The sequence below is a fragment of the Oncorhynchus keta genome, chromosome 1 (assembly GCF_023373465.1).
Source record: "Oncorhynchus keta strain PuntledgeMale-10-30-2019 chromosome 1, Oket_V2, whole genome shotgun sequence".
In the NCBI taxonomy this organism is placed as follows: domain Eukaryota; kingdom Metazoa; phylum Chordata; class Actinopteri; order Salmoniformes; family Salmonidae; genus Oncorhynchus; species Oncorhynchus keta.
The window spans coordinates 33,565,144-33,591,394 of NC_068421.1; the positions used below are offsets into that span (position 1 = coordinate 33,565,144).

Below are 26,251 nucleotides of genomic sequence, written 5' to 3' on the forward strand. Positions count from 1 at the left end.
CTGAGGTGTCTTTAGATTAAGTGTATTTGAGTGGGGAATTGGGCCGAACTTCCTCATTTTACATGAAGCTATTTAAAAAATGCATTTGAATTATTTTCATTTACATAAACAATAAATGATGCAAAAATAGTTGTATTTATTTTAGGATGACGAAATTAATAAACTATTTGATCAAGAAAATGCATACATCCCTTTTTTTACCGGAAATTATTTGTTTATTTTACTTTCTAATTCACATTTCTTCAAAATATCAAAAGGATCTACTAGATCTGTCATGTCTGGAAGAATACTTTACTACCCATTTGTGGAAACAGAACTTATTGCATCCTTACATCCCTTTTCCCTTTCTCCAACCCCCCTGAAACACACATACATGCCCACTGACATGCTAAAGTGGAAGGATCAGTGACACAGCACCATCCCTTATTTGACTTAACAAAATGCATAATAATTCACAAAACAAAAATGCAATACAAAGGAGAAACAAGCGATTAGGTTGATGATAAAAACATCCAGTTCTGGCGGCTCACATTCTGTCATAAGTTCTTGTGATACCTGGGATTCAAACCGGCAACCCTTGCCCTGCTGCTAAAGTCATAATTGGTACCAGTTTACGTTTAGATTTTAGATGAGGAAAATCAAGAGAGTTAGAAAAGATTCTTGTTCTTATAATTTTTGTAATACATGTTCTGATCTCCTTGGTCCTAATACCATATATGATAGGGTGTACCAGTGGCGGGAAAAGAATGGACTGTACTGATATTAATACATTAACCTCCTTGCTAACTGTGCTGTGCCTGTTGTAAATAACAGAAAAAAGGATGGCTGTTGAGAAGTTGATGAAAGTGATCAAGTGGGGAGCACATGTATTAAAAGCCTTAGTTTGTGACTCCTTTGAGACTTTCAAGCAAACAAGTAATATTTTGATGTATGAGAGCACAACTAACACAAAAGGTAAAACCACTAGACTTGCTATCATACATATACCATACAGGTTACTCAGTGCACTTTCAACACAAGAGAGTTTAACAACTGATAGGTTATCACAAAAAAGCTTGTTGATATTGTAGCTGCACACAGGCAGCCTAGAAGTGATAAATATTTGAAAAGCAAGCATAGTTATGGGAATAAAATATACCAATGCTACCAACATCTTCACTTTAGAAGGGGTCATAATGCTATGATATTGCAATGGCTTACAAATTGAGACATACCTGTCATATGCCATCACTGCTAGAATAACGTAAGCACACGTTGCATATACACTGCTGAAAAACACCTGCAATAAACAACCTTTGTGAGAGATGTCCTTTATGTCATTAACAAGATTGTCCATGATCTTCGGACAGACGGATAAACACCCAATCAGTCCATTCACCGCCAAGTTGAACAGAAATATGTACATGGGCTTGTGTAAGTGTGATTCTAAGTAGATGACAAGCATGAGACTGATGTTGGCAAATATTGTAATGAAGAAAAGCAAAAATGTGAAGAAAAAAGCTGCGTAGTTGAGTGGGCCTGGAGGTCCATACGCAGTGAAAATACAGTGCTATGCAAGACAGTTTGGTTCATATTTCCTGAGGAAAAGACAATTATAATCAGAAGTTATCAGACATAATTTTACATATAATAAAATGCAGTAATAAAATAAACGTTTAGAAAATTTGCAAATGTCAAAATAGTTACCATCAGGTTAATAAACTAGAGTTGGTGTGAATGAATTTGATGAAGATGAGAACATTCTAAAATGAACAGTCTTCCAAGTAAGATGTTGGCTGGCGTGATACATTTGAGCCTTTTTATACCTTAACCATATCATAATTGACATGAGTATTTTTAGTATTTTCCAAATTAAAGCAATGTCTTAGAGAGATGTCACCCAATGGCATTAATTAAGGATGTATTTGTATCACTTCGTTTGAGATCAGGGAGGTGTTTGTGTTTGTTTGACTGTATTCCAATTATTTTGGTTCACTTAAATGGCTAATCTTACATTTTCAAACTTTTAAAAGAATCATATACACCCATTGTTTCTTGAAAAATATAACTTATGAATGCCTCATGGGCTGAGTCAACTGTCTTACCCCATAAGAACCCAAAATATAAGCCTGTTTCACTCCATTGTTTATAAACAATATAACTGAAAACAAACACTGTATAGCCTCAAAACATGGTTAAAACTATGATTTTGATATCATGGATGGTCAGTCCTTGCTTCTATGAATTTGGACGATATATACCACCGCCAACAACAGGTTGACTTTATTAGGGGTCTTAATGGTGTGGTACTGCAGGACTGTTTCGTTTCGTGTCATTCTCTTTGTTATTTTTGTTTTAGTGTTCTGTGTTTAATAAATTCATCATGAACACGTACCACGCTGCACATTGGTCCTCCGATCCTTCATACTCCTCAGACAAGGACGACGAACGATACAACAGGTTAAGAGACAAAGTTTAGACATACAGTGGGGCAAAAAAGTATTTAGTCAGCCACCAATTGTGCAAGTTCTCCCACTTAAAAATATGAGAGGCCTGTAATTTTCATCATAGGTAGACTTCAACTATGACAGACAAAATGAGGGAAAAAAATCCAGAAAATCACATTGTAGGATTTTTTATGAATTTATTTGCAAATGATGGTGGAAAATAAGTATTTGGTCACTTACACACAAGCAAGATTACTGGCTCTCACAGACCTGTAACTTCTTCTGTAACTTCTTCTTTAAGAGGCTCCTCTGTCCTCCATTCGTTATCTGTATTAATGGCACCTGTTTGAACTTGTTATCAGTATAAAAGATACCTGTCCACAACCTCAAACAGTCACACTCCAAACTCCACTATGGCCAAGACCAAAGAGCTGTCAAAGGACACCAGAAACAAAATTGTAGACCTGCACCAGGCTAGGAAGACTGAATCTGCAATAGGTAAGCAGCTTGGTTTGAAGACATCAACTGTGGGAGCAATTATTAGGCAATGGAAGACATACAAGACCACTGATAATCTCCCTCGATCTGGGCCTCCACGCAAGGTCTCACCCCGTGGGGTCAAAATGATAACAAGAAAGGTGAGCAAAAATCCCAGAACCACACGGGGGGACCTAGTGAATGACCTGCAGAGAGCTGGGACCAAAGGAACAAAGCCTACCATCATTAACACACTACGCCGCCAGGGACTCAAATCCTGCAGTGCCAGACGTGTCCCCCTGCTTAAGCCAGTACATGTCCAGGCCCGTCTGAAGTTTGCTAGAGAGCATTTGGATGATCCAGAAGAAGTTTGGGAGAATGTCATATGGTCAGACGATACCAAAATATAACTTTTTGGTAAAAACTCAACTCGTCGTGTTTGGAGGACAAAGAATGCTGAGTTGCATCCACAGAACACCATACCTACTGTGAAGCATGGGGGTGGAAACATCATGCTTTGGGGCTGTTTTTCTGCAAAGGGACCAGGATGACTGATCCGTGTAAAGGAAAGAATGAATGGGGCCATGTATCGTGAGATTTCGAGTGAAAACCTCCTTCCATCAGCAAGGGCATTGAAGATGAAATGTGGCTGGGTGTGTGAAAACCTTGTGAAGACTTACAGAAAACATTTGACCTCTGTCATTGCCAACAAAGGGTATATAACAAAGTATTGAGAAACTTTTGTTATTGACCAAATACTTATTATCCACCATGATTTGCAAATAAATTCATAAAAAATCCTACAATGTGATTTTCTGGATTTTTTTTCTTCTGATTTTGTCTGTCATAGTTGAAGTGTACCTATGATGAAAATTACAGGCCTCTCTCATCTTTTTAAGTGGGATAACTTGCACAATTGGTGGCTGACTAAATACTTTTTTGCCCTACTGTACATCAAACAGAAATATACAGTTGAAGTCTGAATTTTACATACACCTTAACCAAATACATTTAAACTCAGTTTTTCACATGTGACGTAGAAGTCCGTCACTGGCCGCGGGCAGCATTTGGTTCTTTAACGCACACACATATTCTTCACTCCTCCCTGCGCCATTATAAGATAAGTTAACAATGTGGGTCGACACACAAATTAACTTCTGTCTTGGTGCATGCATTTCACACCTGTCAGTGGTCATATTTGAGAGATACAATAATTATTATACTTATCAATGTTGTGGATGAGCGCATTGTTTGTTTGTTCTGTTTCTCTCTCTCCATCTCTGTAGCTTCCGGGTATGCTGGAAAAGGACCCGAGCTCAGGGAATTGGGTTGGCTTTATAGTGCCTGTCCCAAATGGCTCATTAATGCACATGGGCATATTGAAAGATATTGTCAGTAGTGATGTAATGTTGTAAATGTTATGTTGTGATATTGTTTAAAACCGTGTTGCAATGTATATCCTTTAGTATGTTTAGTTCATGGAAAATGTATGTTTGTATTATTAATTGATTAATTAACCAGGGTTAATTGTTCTGAGGGGAGGGGCTAGCCCTACAAAAGGAGCCTCTCTTTCAGTCATGGGGGAGGGCATTTTGGATTGAGCTGTGGATGGGGCAGCATTGTTTTTAAGCTGTCCCATAAGGTAGACGTTGATGGCAGTACTGTTGTTTTTTTGTTCCGGAATTCACTTGTAAATAAACACCTTTGCACAGAAGAACTTTTGCGGTTCCGCCATCTTTTTATTTTGTTAGAGGTTAGGTTATCCAGTTTAGCCTTCTGGCCTACTCTACGTGACATATGGTGGCAGTGGTGGGATGGCGTACCGCAAATCAGTGAATTCCAACAAGAGAGGTAAAGGAATGCGTACAGGATTGCGTTCTCAGCAACAGCATCAACTGTCAGAAAAGGTACCTGAAGTTGAACCGGGGTGGAATACCATGGAATCGTCTGGTGAAGAAGAGGTCAAGTATGAGAAACTAGGAGCCCGACCGCGGGGCCAAAGACAACCAGAACTGGGTGAGCTGCTGACTGAAGGAGCAGTTGGGGGACCAGAACCACACCCAACCATGGTAACCCTTTTTCAGCAACTTTTCACCTGCCTTGAGAGGAGGGACGAAGACCTCAAGCAGGAGTTACGTGGCCTACGCCAATCTATCCTCACAGCTCCCCACCAGGCGGAACTCGTCAGTGAGAGCCCAAGATTGGGTCTTCCAACACCAGGACGACAAAGGCTCGATGCAGCAGGGACTTCAACTCCACAGCAGGCACCCCAAGCAGTAATGAGGCCAGCACCAGGAGACCAGTCCAGCAGTGTTAACGTCCATCTTCCAGCATTCCTGAGGAAGGAGCCAAAGATGCCCTCATACCAGCAGGGGAGGACATTGAAAACTACCTGCTGAGGTTTGAGCGCATGGCTAAGACGTGGCAGTGGCCTGAGGTAGAGTGGGCCTGCAGGCTTGTCCCATTGCTCACGGGCAAGGCCTTAGAGGCTTACACAGCAATGGATGAGGGGCTGTCCAATGTCTACAAGGGCTTGAAGGAAGCGCTGCTGGTGAAGTTTGACATCTCACCGGAAACCTACCGTCAACGCTTCAGAGCTGCATCAACGCCATCGGGTGAGTCGCCGACAGAGACGTACCACCGCCTCAAGGGTCTCTACCGACGATGGGTTCGACCGGGGGAGAAGACACAGGACGAAATCGGGGAGGTCATCATCCTCGAGCAACTTCTACAAGTTCTACCACACGACATTCGAACCTGGGTCCGAGAGCACGAGCCCAAGGACGGGCTTATGGCGGCCAAGCTTGCCCTGCAGTATCTTAATGCACGTAAAGGGGGCCCACCACAACCTGCAGCACCCGCTCCAAGGAGTCTCAGAGACACAAGGGACATCAGAAACGCCAGAGATGGTGGAGGTAACTCTGGGGGTTATGTGTCTGGGAGGGAGGTAAGGGATCATGCAGTTCGCTCTGATGGGAGGGGTCTGACCTGTTTTTACTGCCGGCAGCAGGGGCACAAAGCTTCAATGTGTCCGCTACGTAAATCCAAGCTCTCAGGTTACTGTTATGTACCCAGAGAGGGGGATGGTGTTCAGAATAGACAGACTCGGGAAGGGTCATGCTTGGTACCTGTAAAAGTGAATGGTAAAAGTCTTACTGCAATGATTGACACCGGCAGTTCCCTGTCATTGATCAGAAAAGGTAATGTACCTGTTAATGACATTGATTATGGTCATCAGACACTGATCCAATGTGTCCATGGTGACCAGTCACAGCAGCCCACAGCTGAGCTCACAGTTGAGATTCAGGGTCAGAAATACCTCCTCAAAGTTGGGGTAATGGAGAAGCTACCTTTTGAGATGATTTTGGGGAGGGATGTGCCTGTACTCTCTGATCTGTTGGGAAGTGTGGGGGGTCAGCTATATGAGCAGTCAGTTTGCCAGTCTGATGTTCAGATGGCATGTTCAGTTGTCACTCGTGCCCAGGCCAAAGCTGGTTTACAACCTCTGCCTGACTTGTGTGATAGTCTGTGCGAGGGGGGAACCAAAGGGCCCAGAAAGTCACGCCGCCAGCGGCGTCTAGAGAAGTATGTGGGAACCCCTGTACCTGTTGCTGATGTGTCTGGGTTAGAGGTGCAATGGGATGTTCCACAAAATTTTGCTACACTGCAGAAGTCTGACGCAACCTTGAAATGTTTGTTTGACAAGGCCTTAGCTGGGGACAGTCAATCTTCATGTGGGGGGATTTACACAGTAGACAACCACATACTCTACCTTGGGTCAGAGGCAGATAGCAGGAAGTTGGTGGTGCCATCTACCTGTAGACCACTTGTTCTCAACCTTGCACATACAGTTCCATGGGCAGGCCATCTAGGGCAACATAAGACCTATCTTAGGCTAGGCTCCCGTTTCTTTTGGCCCTCCATGTATACTGATGTACAAAAATACTGCAAATCATGCCCCACGTGCCAGAAAACCAGTGCTGTCCGTAGGTCTGAACGGGCTCCTCTATGTTCACTGCCTGTTATCTCTACCCCATTCAAGAGAATTGCAATGGACATTGTTGGACCCTTGGAGAAGAGTAGTGCAGGTTACAAGTATATATTGGTGATCTGTGACTATGCCACCCGGTTCCCAGAAGCCTTCCCACTCCGTTCCATAACCACTCCAAAAATAATCAGTGCTCTTGTTCAGCTCTTCTCTCGTGTAGGAATCCCAGATGAAATCCTGACGGACCAAGGGACAAACTTCACCTCGCGACTGATGGTTCAACTCCACCGACAGCTGGGCATTAAAGGTTTGAGGACTACTCCCTACCATCCCCAAACTGATGGGCTCGTAGAGAGATTCAATCAAACGCTCAAGAACATGTTGAGGAAGTTTGTGGCTGACACTGGTAAAGACTGGGATAAGTGGTTACCCTTTCTGCTTTTTGCTTACAGGGAGGTGCCTCAGGCATCGACAGGTTTCTCGCCATTCGAACTCCTCTATGGATGGCCAGTGCAAGGACCACTGGACCTGCTGAAGAAGTGCTGGGAAGGTTCCCAGTAGCTACCTCAGGACAGGGGATTGTCCAGTATGTCCTCCAGATGCGAGACAGGTTGGAACGGTACCGAGAGGAAGCTAGAGCAAACCTTCAGCAAGCCCAGAAGGCCCAGAAGAGAGGCTATGACCAGCACGCTCGCCACAGAGAGTTTGAGCCAGGACAGAAAGTCCTGCTCCTCCTTCCCTCATCTACCAGCAAGCTCCTTGCGCAATGGCAAGGACCGTACCTAATCGGGAGGAAGATGGGCCCAGTGACCTACGAGGTGCTGCACCCGGACAAGGGTAAGAAGAAGCAAACCTACCATGTGAACCTTCTCAAGGCCTGGGAGAGAGAGAGGAACTCTCCAAAGGAAAGTCCTTTCTGGTCCGCAGAGTAGAAGAGGATGAGTCGGATGGGGTCACAGAGGCATGGAAAGAACGAGCAGAAGTCATACTGGCTCACCTGGAAGAAGACAAGCAAGATGAGCTGAAGCAGCTGTTTGGCAAGTATCCGGCCCTCTTCAGTCAGAGACCAGGAAGAACCAAAGTCCTAGAACACGTCATTCGTTTGAAACCTGGCCAGAACCCTGTCCGCCAGCATCCTTACCGTGTGCCTGAGAGGCTGGTGGTAGCCCTCAAGGAAGAGGTCCACACCATGATAGAGATGGATGTTGTCGAGCCATCTTCAAGTGAATGGAGCAGCCCTATTGTCATTGTCCCAAAGAAGGATGGCTCTTTGCGCGTCTGCATGGACTTCCGTAAGGTGAATGCCATCTCCCAGTTTGATGCCTATCCCATGCCCCGCATTGACGACTTACTGGAGAGAATAGGTAGAGCTCATTACATCACCACATTGGATCTCTGCAAAGGGTACTGGCAGGTGCCCCTGGATGAACAATCCAAGGCCTACACTGCATTCCGGACGCCAATGGGCCTGTTCCAGTTCAAGGTCATGCCGTTTGGCCTTCATGGGGCCCCTGCGACTTTCCAGAGGCTGATGGACAAGGTCCTCCAGGACTGTGACGATTACTGTGCTGCTTACTTGGACGACGTGGTGATCTACAGCCACTCCTGGGAGGAGCACATACAGCATCTTAGCAGAGTCCTGGGGAAGATTCATGAAGCAGGCCTCACGCTTAACCTCCTGAAGTGTGAGTGGGCGAAACAGGAGACAAAGTACCTGGGTTACCAGCTGGGTAAGGGTGAAGTTCGGCCTCAGGTGGAGAAAGTGGAGTCCATCAGGAATAGCCCTCAACCCAGAACCAAGAAACAGGTGAAGTCCTTCCTAGGTCTGGCAGGGTGGTACCGGAGATTCATTCCACAGTTTTCGACCATCGCTGTCCCTCTGACCAACCTCACTTCGAAGGGGGCCAGCAACCCTGTGAAGTGGACTGAGGAGTGTGAGGAAGCCTTCATGACACTGAAAAAACGACTGTGCTCATTCCCTGTTCTCCAGACCCCTGATTTTCAGAAGAGATTTCTCGTGCAGGTGGACGCTTCGGCTGTAGGAATTGGAGCTGTACTGGCCCAAGGGGAGCCAAGAGAAGAGCTTCCTGTGCTGTACCTGAGTCGGAAGCTGTTGCCCAGGGAAACCAGGTATTCTACAATCGAAAAGGAGTGTCTGGCTATAAAGTGGGCCCTAGATAGCCTCCGTTACTACCTTCTTGGGAGGGAATTTGACCTGCACACGGACCACAGAGCACTGACCTGGATCCAGACCATGAAGGACCGGAATTCTCGTGTGACCAGGTGGTATCTGGAGCTCCAGCCCTTCAGGTTCTGTGTCCGTCACAAGGCAGGAAAAGAGAACGTTACTGCGGACTACCTATCAAGGCTCCCGTACATGGTCGCTTCAGGAGAGGAGGAAGGTAATGTGACGTAGAAGTCCGTCACTGGCCGCGGGCAGCATTTGGTTCTTTAACGCACACACATATTCTTCACTCCTCCCTGCGCCATTATAAGATAAGTTAACAATGTGGGTCGACACACAAATTATATTATCATATTTGAGAGATACAATAATTATTACATCACATTTCCTGACATTTAATCATAGTAAAAAATGTCCTGTGAGTTCGGATCACCACTTTATTTTAAGAATGTGAAATGTTAGAATAACAGTAGAGAATTATTTATTTCAGATTTTATTTCTTTCATCACATTCCCAGTGGGTCAGAAGTTTGCATACACTCAATTAGTATTTGGTAGCATTGCCTTTAAATTGTTTAACTTGGGTCAATTGTTTTGAGTAGCCTTCCACAATCTTCCCACAATAAGTTGGGGGAATTTTGGCCCATTCCTCCTGACAGAGCTGGTGTAATTGAGTTGGGTATGTAGGCCTCCTTGCTCGCACACGCTTTTTCAGTTCTGCCCTCAAATCTTCTATAGGCTTGAGGTCAGGGCTTTGTGATGGCCACTCTAATACCTTGACTTTGTTGTCCTTAAGCCATTTTGCCACAACTTTGGAAGTATGCTTGGGGTCATTGTCCATTTGGAGACCCATTTGGGACCATGCTTTAACTTCCTGACTGATGTCTTGAGATGTTGCTTCAAACATAATCACAGTAACATACTTATTAAATTGTTATCCAAAAATCACATGATATTGAGATAAAAATGGCTGCATTTGACCTTTAAGTGAAAATGGCTGTTCATAGGCCTACTGTATATACAGTGACTTGCGAAAGGCCCCCCTTGAACTTTGCGGCCTTTTGCCACATTTCAGGCTTCAAACATAAAGATATAAAACTGTATTTTTTTGTGAAGAATCAACAACAAGTGGGACACAATCATGAAGTGGAACAACATTTATTGGATATTTCAAACTTTTTTAACAAATCAAAAACTGAAAAATTGGGCGTGCAAAATTATTCAGCCCCCTTATGTTAATACTTTGTAGCGCCACCTTTTGCTGCGATTACATCTGTAAGTCGCTTGGGGTATGTCTCTATCAGTTTTGCACATCGAGAGACTGACATTTTTTCCCATTCCTCCTTGCAAAACAGCTCAAGCTCAGTGAGGTTGGATGGAGAGCATTTGTGAACAGCAGTTTTCAGTTCTTTCCACAGATTCTCGATTGGATTCAGGTCTGGACTTTGACTTGGCCATTCTAACACCTGGATATGTTTATTTTTGAACCATTCCATTTTGCTTTATGTTTTGGATCATTGTCTTGTTGGAAGACAAATCTCCGTCCCAGTCTCAGGTCTTTTGCAGACTCCATCAGGTTTTCTTCCAGAATGGTCCTGTATTTGGCTCCATCCATCTTCCCATCAATTTTAACCATCTTCCCTGTCCCTGCTGAAGAAAAGCAGGCCCAAACCATGATGCTGCCACCACCATGTTTGACAGTGGGGATGGTATGTTCAGGGTGATGAGCTATGTTGCTTTTACGCCAAACATAACGTTTTGCATTGTTGCCAAAAAGTTCAATTTTGGTTTCATCTGACCAGAGCACCTTCTTCCACATGTTTGGTGTGTCTCCCAGGTGGCTTGTGGCAAACTTTAAACAACACTTTTTATGGATATCTTTAAGAAATGGCTTTCTTCTTGCCACTCTTCCATAAAGGCCAGATTTGTGCAATATACGACTGATTGTTGTCCTAAGGACAGAGTCTCCCACCTCAGCTGTAGATCTCTGGAGTTCATCCAGAGTGATCATGGGCCTCTTGGCTGCATCTCTGATCTGTCTTCTCCTTGTATGAGCTGAAAGTTTAGAGGGACGGCCAGGTTTTGGTAGATTTGCAGTGGTCTGATACTCCTTCCATTTCAATATTATCGCTTGCACAGTGCTCCTTGGGATGTTTAAAGCTTGGGAAATCTTTTTGTATCCAAATCCGGCTTTAAACTTCTTCACAACAGTATCTCGGACCTGCCTGGTGTGTTCCTTGTTCTTCATGATGCTCTCTGCGCTTTTAACGGACCTCTGAGACTATCACAGTGCAGGTGCATTTATACGGAGACTTGATTACACACAGGTGGATTGTATTTATCATCATTAGTCATTTAGGTCAACATTGGATAATTCAGAGATCCTCACTGAACTTCTGGAGAGAGTTTGCTGCACTGAAAATAAAGGGGCTGAATAATTTTGCACGCCTGATTTTTCAGTTTTTGATTTGTTAAAAAAGTTTGAAATATCCAATAAATGTCGTTCCACTTCATGATTGTGTCCCACTTGTTGTTGATTCCTCACAAAAAAATACAGTTTTAGATCTTCATGTTTGAAGCCTGAAATGTGGCAAAAGGTCGCAAAGTTCAAGGTGGCCGAATACTTTCGCAAGGCACTGTATCCTGCTCTTATACAGTCGGGAGAACAGGTATTTGATACACTGCCGATTTTGCAGGTTTTTCTACTTACAAAGCATGTAGACGTCTGTAATTTTTATCATAGGTACACTTCAACTGTGAGAGACGGAATCTAAAACAAAAATAGGGAAAATCAATTGTATGATTTTTAAGTAATTAATTTGCATTTTATTGCATGACATAAGTATTTGATCACCTACCAACCAGTAAGAATTCCGGCTCTTACAGACCTTTTAGTTTTTCTTTAAGAAGCCCTCCTGTTCTCCACTCATTACCTGTATTAACTACACCTGTTTGAAAGACACCTCTCCACACACTCAATCAAACAGACTCCAACCTCTCCACAATGGCCAAGACCAGAGAGCTGTGTAAGGACATCAGGGATAAAATTGTAGACCTGCACAAGGCTGGGATGGGCTACAGGACAATAGGCAAGCAGCTTGGTGAGAACAACTGTTGGCGCAACAACTGTTGGCAACAACTGTTGGCGCAATTATTAGAAAATGGAAGAAGTTCAAGATGACGGACAATCACCCTCGGTCTGGGGCTCCATGCAACATCTCACCTCGTGGGGCATCAATGATCATGAGGAAGGTGAGGGATCAGCCCAGAACGACACGGCAGGACCTGGTCAATGACCTGAAGAGAGCTGGGACCACAGTCTCAAAGAAAACCATTAGTAACACACTACGCCGTCATGGATTAAAGTCCTGCAGCGCACGCAAGGTCCCCCTGCTCAAGCCAGCACATGTCCAGGCCCGTCTGAAGTTTGCCAATGACCATCTGGATGATCCAGAGGAGGAATGGAAGAAGGTCATGTGGTCTGATGAGACAACATTTTTTTTTTTTTTTTTTGGTCTAAACTCCACTCACCGTGTTTGGAGGAAGAAGAAGGATGAATACAACCCCAAGAACCCCATCCCAACCGTGAAGCATGGAGGTGGAAACATCATTCTTTGGGGATGCTTTTCTGCAAAGGGGACAAGACGACTGCACCGTATTGAGGGGAGGATGGATGGGGCCATGTATCGTGAGACCCTCAGTAAGAGCATTGAAGATGGGTCGTGGCTGGGTCTTCCAGCATGACAACGGACCGGAACATACAGCCAGGGCAACTCAGGAGTGGCTCCGTAAGAAGCATCTCAAGGTCCTGGAGTGGCCTAGCCAGTTTCCAGACCTGAACCCAATAGAACATCTTTGTAGGGAGCTGAAAGTCCGTATTGCCCAGCGACAGGCCCGAAACCTGAAGGATCTAGAGAAGGTCTGAATGGAGGAGTGGGCCAAAATCCCTGCTGCAGTGTGTGCAAACCTGGTCAAGAACTACAGGAAACGTATGATCTCTGTAATTGTAAACAAAGGTTTCTGTACCAAATATTAAGTTATGCTTTTCTGATGTATCAAATACTTATGTCATGCAATAAAATGCAAATTAATTACTTAAAAATCATACAATGTGATTTTCTGGATTTTTGTTTTAGATTCCGCCTCTCACAGTTGAAGTGTATCTATGATAAAAATGACAAACCTCTACATGCTTTGTAAGTAGAAAATCGGTGGCCAAAATCGGCAGTGTATCAAATACTTGTTCTCCCCACTGTATATAACTTAATAAGACATTTCCACTCTTGATGAATTGTTATCTTAGGAGGACTACTTATTAAAGTTCATTTCCCCTGGATTGTTGAAGCACTAACTTTTATATCGATCTTGTGTCTGATCATATCCCTGATAAACAGGCATGTTTGTATCTCAAAACAAATCAAATTACACTTGTCACATCCGCCGAATACAGGGGTAGACCTTACAGTGAAATGCTCACTTGTAAGCTCTTAACCAACAATGATTTAAGAAGTTAAGAAAAATAAGCGATAAGTAAAAAATAGAAAATAAAAGTAACAAATAATTAAACAGTAAAAGCAGTAAAGTAACAATAGCGAGGATATATACTGTGGGTACCGGTACAGAGTCAATGTGCGGGGGCACTGGTTAGTCGAGGTAAAATGTACATGTAGATATAGTTAAAGTGATTATGCATAGATAATAAACAGAGAGTAGCAGCAGCGTACAAGAGAGGTCTGGGTAGCCCTTTGATTAGCTGTTCAGGAGTATTATGGCTTGGAGGTAGAAGCAGTGAAGAAGCCTTTTGAACCTAGACTTGGCGCTCCGGTACCACTTGCAGTGCGGTAGCAGAGAGAACAGTCTATGACTAGGGTGGCTGGAGTCTTTGAAAATTTCCTCTGACACCGCCTGGTATAGATGTCCTGGATGGCAGGAAGCTTGGCCCCAGTGATGTACTGGGCCACACACACTACCCTCTGTAGTGCCTTGCGGTCTGAGCGCGAGCAGTTGCCATACCAGGCAGTGATGCAACCAGTCAGGATGCTCTCGATGGTGCAGCTGTAGAACCTTTTGAGGATCTGAGAACCCGTGCAAATCTTTTCAGTCTCCTGAGGGGGAATAGGTTTTGTCGTGCCTTCTTCATGACTGTCTTGGTGTGCTTGGACCATGTTTGTTTGTTGGTGATGTGGACACCTAGGAACCTGAAGCTCTCAACCTTCTCCACTACAGCCCTGTCGATGAGAATGGGGGTATGCTCGGTCCCCCTTTTCTTGTTGTCCACAATCATCTCCTTTGTCTTGATCACGTTGAGGGAGAGATTGTTGTCCTGGCGGCAGGTCTCTGACCTCCTCCCTATAGACTGTCTCGTTGTTGTCAGTGATCAGGCCTACCACTGCTGTGTCATCAGCAAACTTAATGATGGTGTTGGAGTCGTGCCTGACCAGTCATGAGTGAACAGGGAGTACAGGAGGGGCCTGAGCACGCACCCCTGTGGGGTCCCTGTGTTGAGGATCAGAGTGTCGGATGTGTTGTTACCTACCCTTACTAGCTGGGGGCGGCCCGTCAGGAAGTCCAGGAAGTCCAGGATCCAGTTGCATAGGGAGGTGTTTCGTCCCAGGGTCCTTAGCTTAGTGATGAGCTTTGAGGGCAATATGGTGTTGAACGCTGATTTGTAGTCAATGAATAGCATTGTTCCTTTTCGTCCAGGTGAGAAAGGGCAGTGTGAACTGCAATAGAGATTGCATCATCTGTGGATCTGTTAGGGCGGTAGGCAAATTGAAGTGGGTCTAGGGTTTCTAGGATAATGGTGTTGATGTGAAACATGACCAGCCTTTCAAAGCATTTCATGGCTACAGACGTGAGTTCTACGGGTCGCCAGTCATTTAGGCTGGTTACCTTAGTGTTCTTGGGCACAGGGACTATGGTTGTCTGCTTGAAACATGTTGGTATTGTTGGGCCCAAGGACTATGGTGGTCTGCTTGAAACATGTTGTTATTACAGACTCAGACAGGGAGAGGTTGAAAATGTCAGTGAAGACACTTGCCAGTTGGTCAGCGCATGCTCAGAGTACACGTCCTGGTAGTTTGTCTTGTGAATGTTGACCTGTTTAAAGATCTTACTCACATCGGCTGTGGAGAGCGTGATCACCCATTCATCTGGAACAGCTGATGCTCTCATGCATGTTTCAGTGTTACTTTCCTCGAAGCGAGCATAGAAGTAACTTAGCAGGCTCTTAACTTGGCAGGCTCGTGTCACTGGGCCGCTCTCAGCTGTGCTTCCCTTTGTAGCCTGTAATTGTTTGCAAGCCCTACCACATCCGATGAGCATCGGAGCCGGTGTAGTATGATTCGTTCTTGGTCCTGTATTGATGCTTTGCCTGTTTGATGGTTCGTCGGAGGGCATATTGGAATTTCTTATAAGTTTCCAGATTAGAGTCCTGCTCCTTGAAAGGTGCAGCTCTATGCAAATGTTGCCTGTTGCCAATACATGGCTTATGGTTGGGGTATGTACGTACAGTCACTGTGGGGACGACGTCATCGATGCACTTATTGATGAAGCCAGTGACTGATGTGGTGTACACCTCAATTCCATCGGAAGAATCTTGATGCATTGATGAATACACCATTCTAGCAAAACTGTCCTTTAGCTTAGCATATGCTTCATCTGACCACTTTTTTATTGACCGGGTCACTGGTACTTCCTTATTTAAATTTTTGCATGTAAACAGGAATTAGGAGGATATAATTATGGTCAGATTTGCCAAATGGAGGGCGAGGGAGAGCTTTGTATGTGTCTCTTTGTTTGGAGTAAAGGTGGTCTAGAGTTTTTTCCCTCTGGTTGCACATTTCACATGCTAGTAGAAATTTGGTAAAAAGGATTTAAGTTTCCCTGCATTAAAGTCCCCGGACAGTAGGGGCGCCGCCTGTGGATGAGTGTTTTCCTGTTTCCTTATGGCGGTATACAGCTCATTGACTGCGGTCTTAGTGCCAGCATCTGTCTGTGGTGGTATGTGGACAGATACGAAAATACAGATGAAAACTCTCTAGGTAGATAGTGTGGTCTACAGCTTATGACATACTTTACCTCAGGCGAGCAAAACCTTGAGACTTCCTTATCGTGCACCAGCTGTTGTTTACAAATATACATAGACCGCCACCCCTTGTCTTACCATAGGTTGCTGTTCTATCCTGCCGATATAGTGTAAAACCTGCCAGCTCTATGTTCTTCATGTCGTCGTTCAGCCACGACTTGGTAAAACATATGATATTACAGTTTTTGTTGGACTCGTTAAAGGAAAAAGCCTCTTCCAGTAGTAATCGCTGTTCTGAGGTCCAGAAGTTATTTTTGTTCATAAGAGACGGTAGCAGCAACATTATGTACAAAATAAGTTACAAACAACGCAAAAGAATTAATCAAATAACCCAGTTGGTTAGGAGCACGTAAAACGTCAACCATCCTCTCCAGCGCCATTCTGCTAATATCTGGGGAGATATTTAAGAATAAAGCAGAAACAGGTGGACCAGGTAGTTAGGGCAAATTCCAGACTGGCTGGTCCTTCCTTAGCTCAGTTACCGGTCTAAGAAGTTTGTAACCATAGAGGTAGATAGAGGACTCTCGTGCCCAAAAGCCCATTTTAGCATGGGCTGCGCCATTGAGGACTTTCACCATTTTTAAGTAGTAACTGTGTGGGACTTCCTATGTTAAGGAAGGATCACATAATTCCATACAGGTCACCAGGGGGGATTAGCCAATTAATTATACCTAGGAGCCAACCTTGGCTTTATTCACAGTGGCAGTATGTACCATTCCAGTTTGTTTGTCAGATCGTAGAAGTAGTAGAAGAAAATGTACTGTTTAAAAATGGAGATGGCCTTAATGACGCTTCCAGTGCTCTCACAGATACCATAATGGGACAGATACACTGATGCTATGTCTATCTGAGTCCATGTTTGTTACACAAACTGAGGTTTGGGTGAAGTGTAATTGAGTGGGGAATTGGGCTGATCTTTGTCATTGTACATGACGCTCCAAAATGAATTGGAATGATTTTAATTCATATATACAATAAGTAATGCAAAGATGTATTCATTGTAGCATGATTAAATTAATAAACAGCTTTTTTATCATGTGAATGGATTCATCCCTTTTATTGTACAGGAAATTGTGTGTATTTTACTAGGACAAGATACCTTATATCAAAAGGATCTACTTGTAACGGCAGATCTCCTCTTCCTCTGAAGAGGAGTAAGGATCGGACTAAGATGCAGCGTGGTAAGTGTCCATAATGGTTTTTAATAAAGACAAATGAACACTCGAACAAAAACAATAAAGTGAACAGAACTGTATGTTTCTACATTTGTTTTATTTTTATCATCAACCCAATCTTTTGATTCTCCTTTGTATTGCATTTAATTTCTGTAAATTCTGGATGCAATTTCCTTTAAATGTATTTTACTGTTGGAAAGTCAAATCAGGGATGCTGCTGTGTCACATGTCAGTGGGCATGTATGTGTGTTTCTGGGGGGTTGGAGAAAGAGAAAAAGGATGTAAGGATCCAATCAATTCTGTTTCCACATTCTGTTTTCCCAGTTAGCTTGGGTGACTGACTGCTGTTGTTAGTACAGAACGCTCAAATCAACCCTTAAAGAGATGGGTCGGGCTTAAGCTTAAGAGGGTGTGAATGATGCTAAATGGGTGTAGACAAAGAAGAGCTCTCCAACTGGTACCAAAACATTCAGATACCATTTCCTCAAAAGTGAGGTTACAAGTTTATCAACATTCAAAGCAGAATTACTTTCCCATTGTTCCTCAAATGCAGTGTATGGTCCTTCTGTAGCTCAGTTGGTAGAGCATGGCGCTTGTAACGCCAGGGTAGTGGGTTCGATTCCCGGGACCACCCATACGTAGAATGTATGCACACATGACTGTAAGTCGCTTTGGATAAAAGCGTCTGCTAAATGGCATATTATTATTATTATTATTGTAGCTCTGTGTCTCTGCTTTTATCCAAAGTAAAAAAACACAATTTCAAACTGAATCAAGGCGGTCGGTCACATTTATTCAGTATGTCCCCAAAAGGGTTCCCCACAAATGCTCCAAAATGTTTGTTTTTTAGTATTACCCTGCGAGTGTTTATGCAACTTTCCACTGCTTCAGAGTGATTGAAGCAACTACAGCAAACCTGGGACAAAATTTCCCGGACGAGACCTCATTTTGTTACATTCTCCAAAAAACAAAATTCATCACTCAACATAAAAAAGGGGACTAACAAATGAGTCACTGACAACCAAAACAAAACTAGGTGGGGTTTTGAAATAGGTTCTGAGAGGCATCCATGGGGGTGCCTACTGAGTCCTGGCCAAGGAAACTTGAGTAGGGTCTAAACTAGGGTCGCCATTGGTGTTAGCTAATGGGAATCCCAATAACATCAATCTAAACATACACTCACTGTGGATGCCCACTAGATTTACCTGAGAAGACAAACTAAAAGAAAACCCACACCACCTATAGGTTAGGGAGTGAAAGTAAACATGGAGCAAACCAAACAGAAAAGACACGATAAAGGCTTTGTTTACCCCAAGCTTAAAGGGAGAGTTAAACATCGGTCTAGCTCTTCCAACATCTCTCACACCACTAGGAGCATTGGCTCTGCCAGCACAGGTGAAACTAATGAGGCGACAGGTGCAACACATCCTGGCCAACAAGGACGACTCCAATCAGTGCACATCCACACCCAAAAACCAACCTCGAAATCAAAATCCAAAGCCTGTAACAATTACCATGCTTACTTGAGCACTATTATCCCAATATTAATCGGGATACGCAAGTATTCTGTTTTTGAGTTGATCCATATAGACATATGCTGTTTATAATTACCCAAAACAAGTTGTATCCTGGTTATGAGAAACCCAGATAATATGCCTGGGGTATACGGATCTAAGATGTGATATTGTGGCATGTTGTAAGGGTTTTCCTCCTCTTCGTCTGAAGAGTGTTGCAAGGATCGGACCAAGATGCAGCGTGGTAAGTGTCCATAATGTATTTAATGAAGACAAAACTTAACACTTCAATTTACAAAAACAACAAATGTGAAAACCGAAAACGGTTCGCCAGCACTGGCCTGGCTACGGGAAGCATTCAACCAGGTAAGGTTGGGCAGGCTCGGTGCTCAAGAACTCCAGTGCGCCTGCACGGTCCGGTCTATCCGGTGCCACCTCCATGCACCAGCCCTCCAGTGGCAGCCCCCCGCACCAGGCTGTCTCTCCGACTTCTCCCTACAGGTGCTCCCGCCTGTCCAGCGCTTCCAGAGCCTTCCTCCTGCTCAGCGCTTTCAGAGTCTCCCGTCTGTCCTGAGCCGCCAGAGCCTCCCGTCTGTCCTGAGCCGCCAGAGCCTCCCGTCTGTCCTGAGCCGCCAGAGTCGCCCGTCGGTCCTGAGCCACCAGAGCCACCAGTCTGTCCTGAGCCGCCAGTCTGTCCGGAGCCTCCAGAGCCACCAGTCTGTCCTGAGCCGCCAGAGCTGCCAGTCTGTCCTGAGCCGCCAGAGACGCCAGTCTGTCCTGAGCCATCAGCCAGCCAGGAGCTTCCAGAGCCGTCAGCCAGCCATGAGCCGCCAGAGCCGTCAGCCAGCCAGGAGCCTCCAGAGCCGTCAGACAGCCAGGAGCTTCCAGAGCCGTCAGCCAGCCAGGAGCTGCCAGAGCCGTCTGCCAGCCAGGAGCTGCCAGAGCCGTCCTTCACTCCGGAGCTGCCGGAGTCTCGCGCCTGCCCGGCGCGGCCGGAGACTCCCGCCTGTCCGGCGTCTCCCGCCTGTCCGGCGCGGCCGGAGACTCCCGCCTGTCCCATGGCTAGGGTCCCCAGTCGGAGGTCGGCGGCGAGGGTCGCCGCTCGTAAGAGGCCACGGGGGTGGTTGAGGAGGCGGACAAAAACTGTGGTGAAGTGGGGTCCGACGTCCCACGCCAGAGCCGCCACTGCGGACAGACGCCCACCCAGACCCTCCCCTATAGGTTCAGAGTCCGCACCTTTGGGGGGGGGGGGTACTGTCAAGATCTGACCATAGTTCTGTTATTTTATTCTTTGTTTTAGTGTGGTCATAGCGTGAGTTGGGATGGGCAGTCTGTTTGTTTTTCTATGTTGGTTTTTGTGTTCAGCCTAGTATGGTTCTCAATCAGAGGCTGGTGTCGTTACTTGTCTCTGATTGAGAATCATACTTAGGTAGCCTGGGTTTCACTTTTGGTTCGTGGGTGTTTGTTTCCGTGTGAGTGTTTGGGCTACACGGTACTGTTTCGGTTTTCGTTTTGTTCACATCGTTTATTGTTTTGTATTTTTGTGTTCAGTTCGTTTTGAATAAATCATCATGAACACTTACGACGCTGCGCTTTGGTCCGATCCTTCTTCCACCTCTGAATGCCGTTACAACTACAGACTCCCTGGTTCGAATCCAGGCTGTATCACAACCAGCTGTGATTGGGAGTCCCATAGGGAAGTGCACATTTGGCACAGCATCGTCTGGGTTTGGCCGGTGTAGGCCGTCATTGTAAATAATTTGTTCTCAAGTGAAAATACTGTATACTGTATTCTACTGTATATATCCTGTTCTTATATTTCACTTAAGAAGACAATGCCAGTTATGTGGATAATTGTTATCTTAGGCCTACTACTGATTCAAGTTAATTTCCACCTATTGTTGAAGCATTAACTTTAACATTGATCTTGTGTCTAATCCTCTGACTGATAAAAAGTCATGTTTGTCTTTGGGGAGATTTACTCAAACATCAAGCCACCATAAAACACTGCCTTCCTCTCTCATAGGCCTGAATGTTCATTTTTTCCCATTGACATAACTGCACGATTGAGGCAAAAAATTGCGAAGATCAAAATGTATTTTTCAAGTTAGAATTCTATGCATACTCCCTTGATCAAAGCATCCGTCCATACACAATACTAAGCACTTCATATGTGACACAGTAAGGCCCAATCAATATAATGATCAAAAACAAGCCTATTTAAGTTAGAATTGAATGATGAACTTTTCCCAAAACAGGGGAATTAGCTTTCCTATGTCCTCCTCACTGTTTGCACTCGAGACATGTGTACCACCTATGCTTCACTATTTTATAATATGCCCACAAATTTTCAATCCTATTATATATGGAGAGAGGCTGACCAAAATAAGACATGCTTGTAAAAACATACTAGATCTGTACCCTAAAATATGAATCTTCATGATTGCTTCATTGTGCCATTGAATTTAGTGGCTATTTGCTTATAGTTGTAATCACTGACCCTACACATGGCAATGGACTTTCACAGTTGCTCAAAGACTATTAAATGTTTGCATCAGGTTGCATTGTATTTAACCTTTACATGTCTCTTGCCATATCATCTTCATATTCAGCACAAAGGCAGTAATTCAATCCATTTCAGATGAAGTAGAATCACACTGTGGTTCACCTAGAATGTTACACTGTACCAGAGGTGTTCTCCATGTTAACACTGACACACCCCACAAACTTTTCCTCTCAGGGACATTATCATGGAATATTGGTGTGAAACAACACCTGTGCTTAAATTACAGTGTGCGCATATCTTGAAGAATTAGGCAGAAACAGACTGGCCAGGCAGTTAGGGCAAATGCCAGATGGGCTGGACAATCTTTAGCTCAGTGGCCGGTATAAAAAGTTTGAAAGCATAGAGATAGAGAACTCGTGTGGCCAAAAGTCACTAGAGTAGTAACTGGGTGGGACTTCATATGGGTTAAGGAAGGATCACATAATTCCATGAAGGTCACCATGAGGGATCAGCCAATGAATCATACTTGTGGGCAAACTGCAGGTGGCAGTAATTCACCAACTTTATACCTGTTCAAACAACACTCTCCGAGTGGCATTATGCAACCTTTCAGATTGTTTGCAAACTCATAGAAGTAGTAGAAGAAGAAAATTGACAACTTCAAAATGTAGATGGCCTCAATGGCGCTGCCCGTACTCTCACAGACGTCCTATTGGGACAGATACGCTGACGTCTATGTTTGTAACACAAACTGAGGTGTGTTTAGATTAAGTGTATTTGAGTGGGGAATTGGGCTGAACTTCCTCATTTTACATGAAGCTATTTAAAAAATGCATTTGAATTATTTTAAATTACATAAACAATAAATTATGCAAAAATAGTTGTATTTATTTTAGGATGACGAAATTAATAAACTATTTGATCAAGAAAATGCATACATCCCTTTTTTTTACCGGAAATTATTTGTTTATTTTACTTTCTAATTCACATTTCTTCAAAATATCAAAAGGATCTACTAGATCTGTCATGTCTGGAAGAATACTTTACTACCCATTTGTGGAAACAGAACTTATTGCATCCTTACATCCTTTTTCTCTTTCTCCAACCCCCCTGAAACACACATACATGCCCACTGACATGCTAAAGTGGAAGGATCAGCGACACAGCACCATCCCTTATTTGACTTAACAAAATGCATAATAATTCACAAAACAAAAATGCAATACAAAGGAGAAACAAGCGATTAGGTTGATGATAAAAACATCCAGTTCTGGCGGCTCACATTCTGTCATAAGTTCTTGTGATACCTGGGATTCAAACCGGCAACCCTTGCCCTGCTGCTGTACCATCTAAAGTCATAATTGGTACCAGTTTACGTTCAGATTTTAGATGAGGAAAATCAAGAGAGATAGAAAAGATTCTTGTTCTTATAATTTTTGTAATACATGTTCTGATCTCCTTGGTCCTAATACCATATATGATAGGGTGTACCAGTGGTGGGAAAAGAATGAACTGTACTGATATTAATACATTAACATCCTTGCTAACTGTGCTGTGCCTGTTGTAAATAACAGAAAAAATAATGGCTGTTGAGAAGTTGATGAAAGTGATCAAGTGGGGAGCACATGTATTAAAAGCCTTAGTTTGTGACTCCTTTGAGACTTTCAAGCAAACAAGTAATATTTTGACATATGAAAGCACATTTAACACAAAAGGTAAAACCACTAGACTTGCTATGATACATATACCATACAGGTTACTCAGTGCACTTTCAACACAGGAGAGTTTAACAACTGCTAAGTTATCACAAAAAAGCTTGTTGATATTGTAGCTGCACACAGGCAGCCTAGAAGTGATAAATATTTGAAAAGCAAGCATAGTTATGGGAATAAAATATACCAATGCTACCAACATCTTCACTTTAGAAGGGGTCATAATGCTATGATATTGCAATGGCTTACAAATTGAGACATACCTGTCATATGCCATCACTGCTAGAATAACGTAAGCACACGTTGCATATACACTGCTGAAAAACACCTGCAATAAACAACCTTTGTGAGAGATGTCCTTTATGTCATTCACAAGATTGTCCATGATCTTCGGACAGACGGATAAACACCCAATCAGTCCATTCACCGCCAAGTTGAACAGAAATATGTACATGGGCTTGTGTAAGTGTGATTCTAAGTAGATGACAAGCATGAGACTGATATTGGCAAATATTGTAATGAAGAAAAGCAAAAATGTGAAGAAAAAAGCTGCGTAGTTGAGTGGGCCTGGAGGTCCATACGCAGTGAAAAATACAGTGCTATGCAAGACAGTTTGGTTCATATTTCCTGAGGAAAAGACAATTATAATCAGAAGTTATCAGACATAATTTTACATATAATAAAATGCAGTAATAAAATAAACGTTTAGAAAATTTGCAAATGTCAAAATAGTTACCATCAGGTTAATAAACTAGAGTTGGTGTGAATGAATTTGATGAAGATGAGAACATTCTAAAATGAACAGTCTTCCAAGTAAGATGTTGGCTGGCGTGATACATTTGAGCCTTTTTATACCTTCACCATATCATAATTGACATGAGTATTTTTAGTATTTTCCAAATTAAAGCAATGTCTTAGAGAGATGTCACCCAATGGCATTAATTAAGGATGTATTTGTATCACTTCATTTGAGATCAGGGAGGTGTTTGTGTTTGTTTGACTGTATTCCAATTATTTTGGTTCACTTAAATGGCTAATCTTACATTTTCAAACTTTTAAAAGAATCATATACACCCATTGTTTCTTGAAAAATATAACTTATGAATGCCTCATGGGCTGAGTCAACTGTCTTACCCCATAAGAACCCAAAATATAAGCTTGTTTCACTCCATTGTTTATAAACAATATAACTGAAAACAAACACTGTATAGCCTCAAAACATGGTTAAAACTATGATTTTGATATCATGGATGGTCAGTCCTTGCTTCTATGAATTTGGACGATATATACCACCGCCAACAACAGGTTGACTTTATTAGGGGTCTTAATGGTGTGGTACTGCAAGGGCTTACAAATAGAGTCAAACCGGTCACAGGCCATCACTGTTAGAATCAGATATGAATAGACTCTACTGAAAGAGATTGGATTAAACAGTCAAGCGAGATATCTTGGATTCCCACGAGGAGGTATTTCATGATCTTTGGACAGACTGAAGAACTTTCAATTACTGCCAAGTGGAACAAAAACATGTAGACTTGTTTCAATGGAGATGACCATGAGAAACAGGAGTCACGTTCTGACCTTAGTTCTTTTGTTATGTCTTTGTTTTGGGTTGGTCAGGGCGTGAGTTGGGATGGGTTGTCTATGTTCGTTTTTCTATGTTGTGTTTTGCGTTTGGCCTGATATGGTTCTCAATCAGAGGCAGGTGTCGTTAGTTGTCTCTGATTGAGGATCATACTTAGGTAGCCTTTTCCCACCTGTGTTTGGTGGGTGATTGTTTTCTGTCTTTGTGTATGTCACCAGACAGGACTGTTTCGTTTTGTGTCATTCTCTTTGTTATTTTTGTTTTAGTGTTCTGTGTTTAATAAATTTATCATGAACACGTACCACGCTGCACATTGGTCCTCCGATCCTTCATACTCCTCAGACGAGGACGACGAACGATACAACAGGTTAAGAGACAAAGTTTAGACATACAGTGAGGCAAAAAAGTATTTAGTCAGCCACCAATTGTGCAAGTTCTCCCACTTAAAAATATGAGAGGCCTGTAATTTTCATCATAGGTAGACTTCAACTATGACAGACAAAATGAGGGAAAAAATCCAGAAAATCACATTGTAGGATTTTTAATGAATTTATCTGCAAATGATGGTGGAAAATAAGTATTTGGTCACTTACACACAAGCAAGATTTCTGGCTCTCAGAGACCTGTAACTTCTTCTTTAAGAGGCTCCTCTGTCCTCCAGTCGTTACCTGTATTAATGGCACCTGTTTGAACTTGTTATCAGTATAAAAGATACCTGTCCACAACCTCAAACAGTCACACTCCAAACTCCACTATGGCCAAGACCAAAGAGCTGTCAAAGGACACCAGAAACAAAATTGTAGACCTGCACCAGGCTGGGAAGACTGAATCTGCAATAGGGGGGACCTAGTGAATGACCTGCAGAGAGCTGGGACCAAAGGAACAAAGTCTACCGTCAGTAACACACTACGCCGCCAGGGACTCAAATCCTGCAGTGCCAGACGTGTCCCCCTGCTTAAGCCAGTACATGTCCAGGCCCGTCTGAAGTTTGCTAGAGAGCATTTGGATGATCCAGAAGAAGTTTGGGAGAATGTCATATGGTCAGATGATACCAAAATATAACTTTTTGGTAAAAACTAAACTAGCTGTGTTTGGAGGACAAAGAATGCTGAGTTGAATCCAAAGAACACCATACCTACTGTGAAGCATGGGGGTGGAAACATCATGCTTTGGGGCTGTTTTTCTGCAAAGGGACCAGGATGACTGATCCGTGTAAAGGAAAGAATGAATGGGGCCATGTATCGTGAGATTTTGAGTGAAAACCTCCTTCCATCAGCAAGGGCATTGAAGATGAAACGTGGCTGGGTGTGTGAAAACCTTGTGAAGACTTACAGAAAACGTTTGACCTCTGTCATTGCCAACAAAGGGTATATAACAAAGTATTGAGAAACTTTTGTTATTGACCAAATACTTATTTTCCACCATGATTTGCAAATAAATTCATAAGAAATCATACAATGTGATTTTCTGGATTTTTTTTCTTCTGATTTTGTCTGTCATAGTTGAAGTGTACCTATGATGAAAATTACAGGCCTCTCTCATCTTTTTAAGTGGGATAACTTGCACAATTGGTGACTGACTAAATACTTTTTTGCCC

General features: G+C 43.3%; 2 protein-coding genes across 2 annotated transcripts; both read right to left on the bottom strand.

The window, feature by feature from the left end:
- Positions 1-329: 329 nt before the first annotated feature.
- On the bottom strand, positions 330-21,554 carry LOC118373019 (olfactory receptor 56A5-like). Its single transcript, XM_052518743.1, has 3 exons — positions 21,539-21,554; positions 19,807-20,036; positions 330-1,549 (listed from the first exon to the last, which is right to left on the bottom strand). The coding sequence occupies exons 1-3, from the start codon at positions 21,552-21,554 to the stop codon at positions 563-565; spliced, it is 1,233 nt and encodes a 410-aa protein (XP_052374703.1). The 3' UTR covers positions 330-562.
- A 734-nt stretch (positions 21,555-22,288) lies between these two features.
- LOC127931101 (olfactory receptor 1-like) lies at positions 22,289-23,872 on the bottom strand. Its single transcript, XM_052522367.1, has 2 exons — positions 23,806-23,872; positions 22,289-23,696 (listed from the first exon to the last, which is right to left on the bottom strand). Exon 2 carries the CDS (start codon positions 23,689-23,691, stop codon positions 22,672-22,674), a length of 1,020 nt encoding a protein of 339 aa, XP_052378327.1. The 5' UTR covers positions 23,692-23,696; positions 23,806-23,872; the 3' UTR covers positions 22,289-22,671.
- Between the last annotated feature and the right edge of the window lie 2,379 nt (positions 23,873-26,251).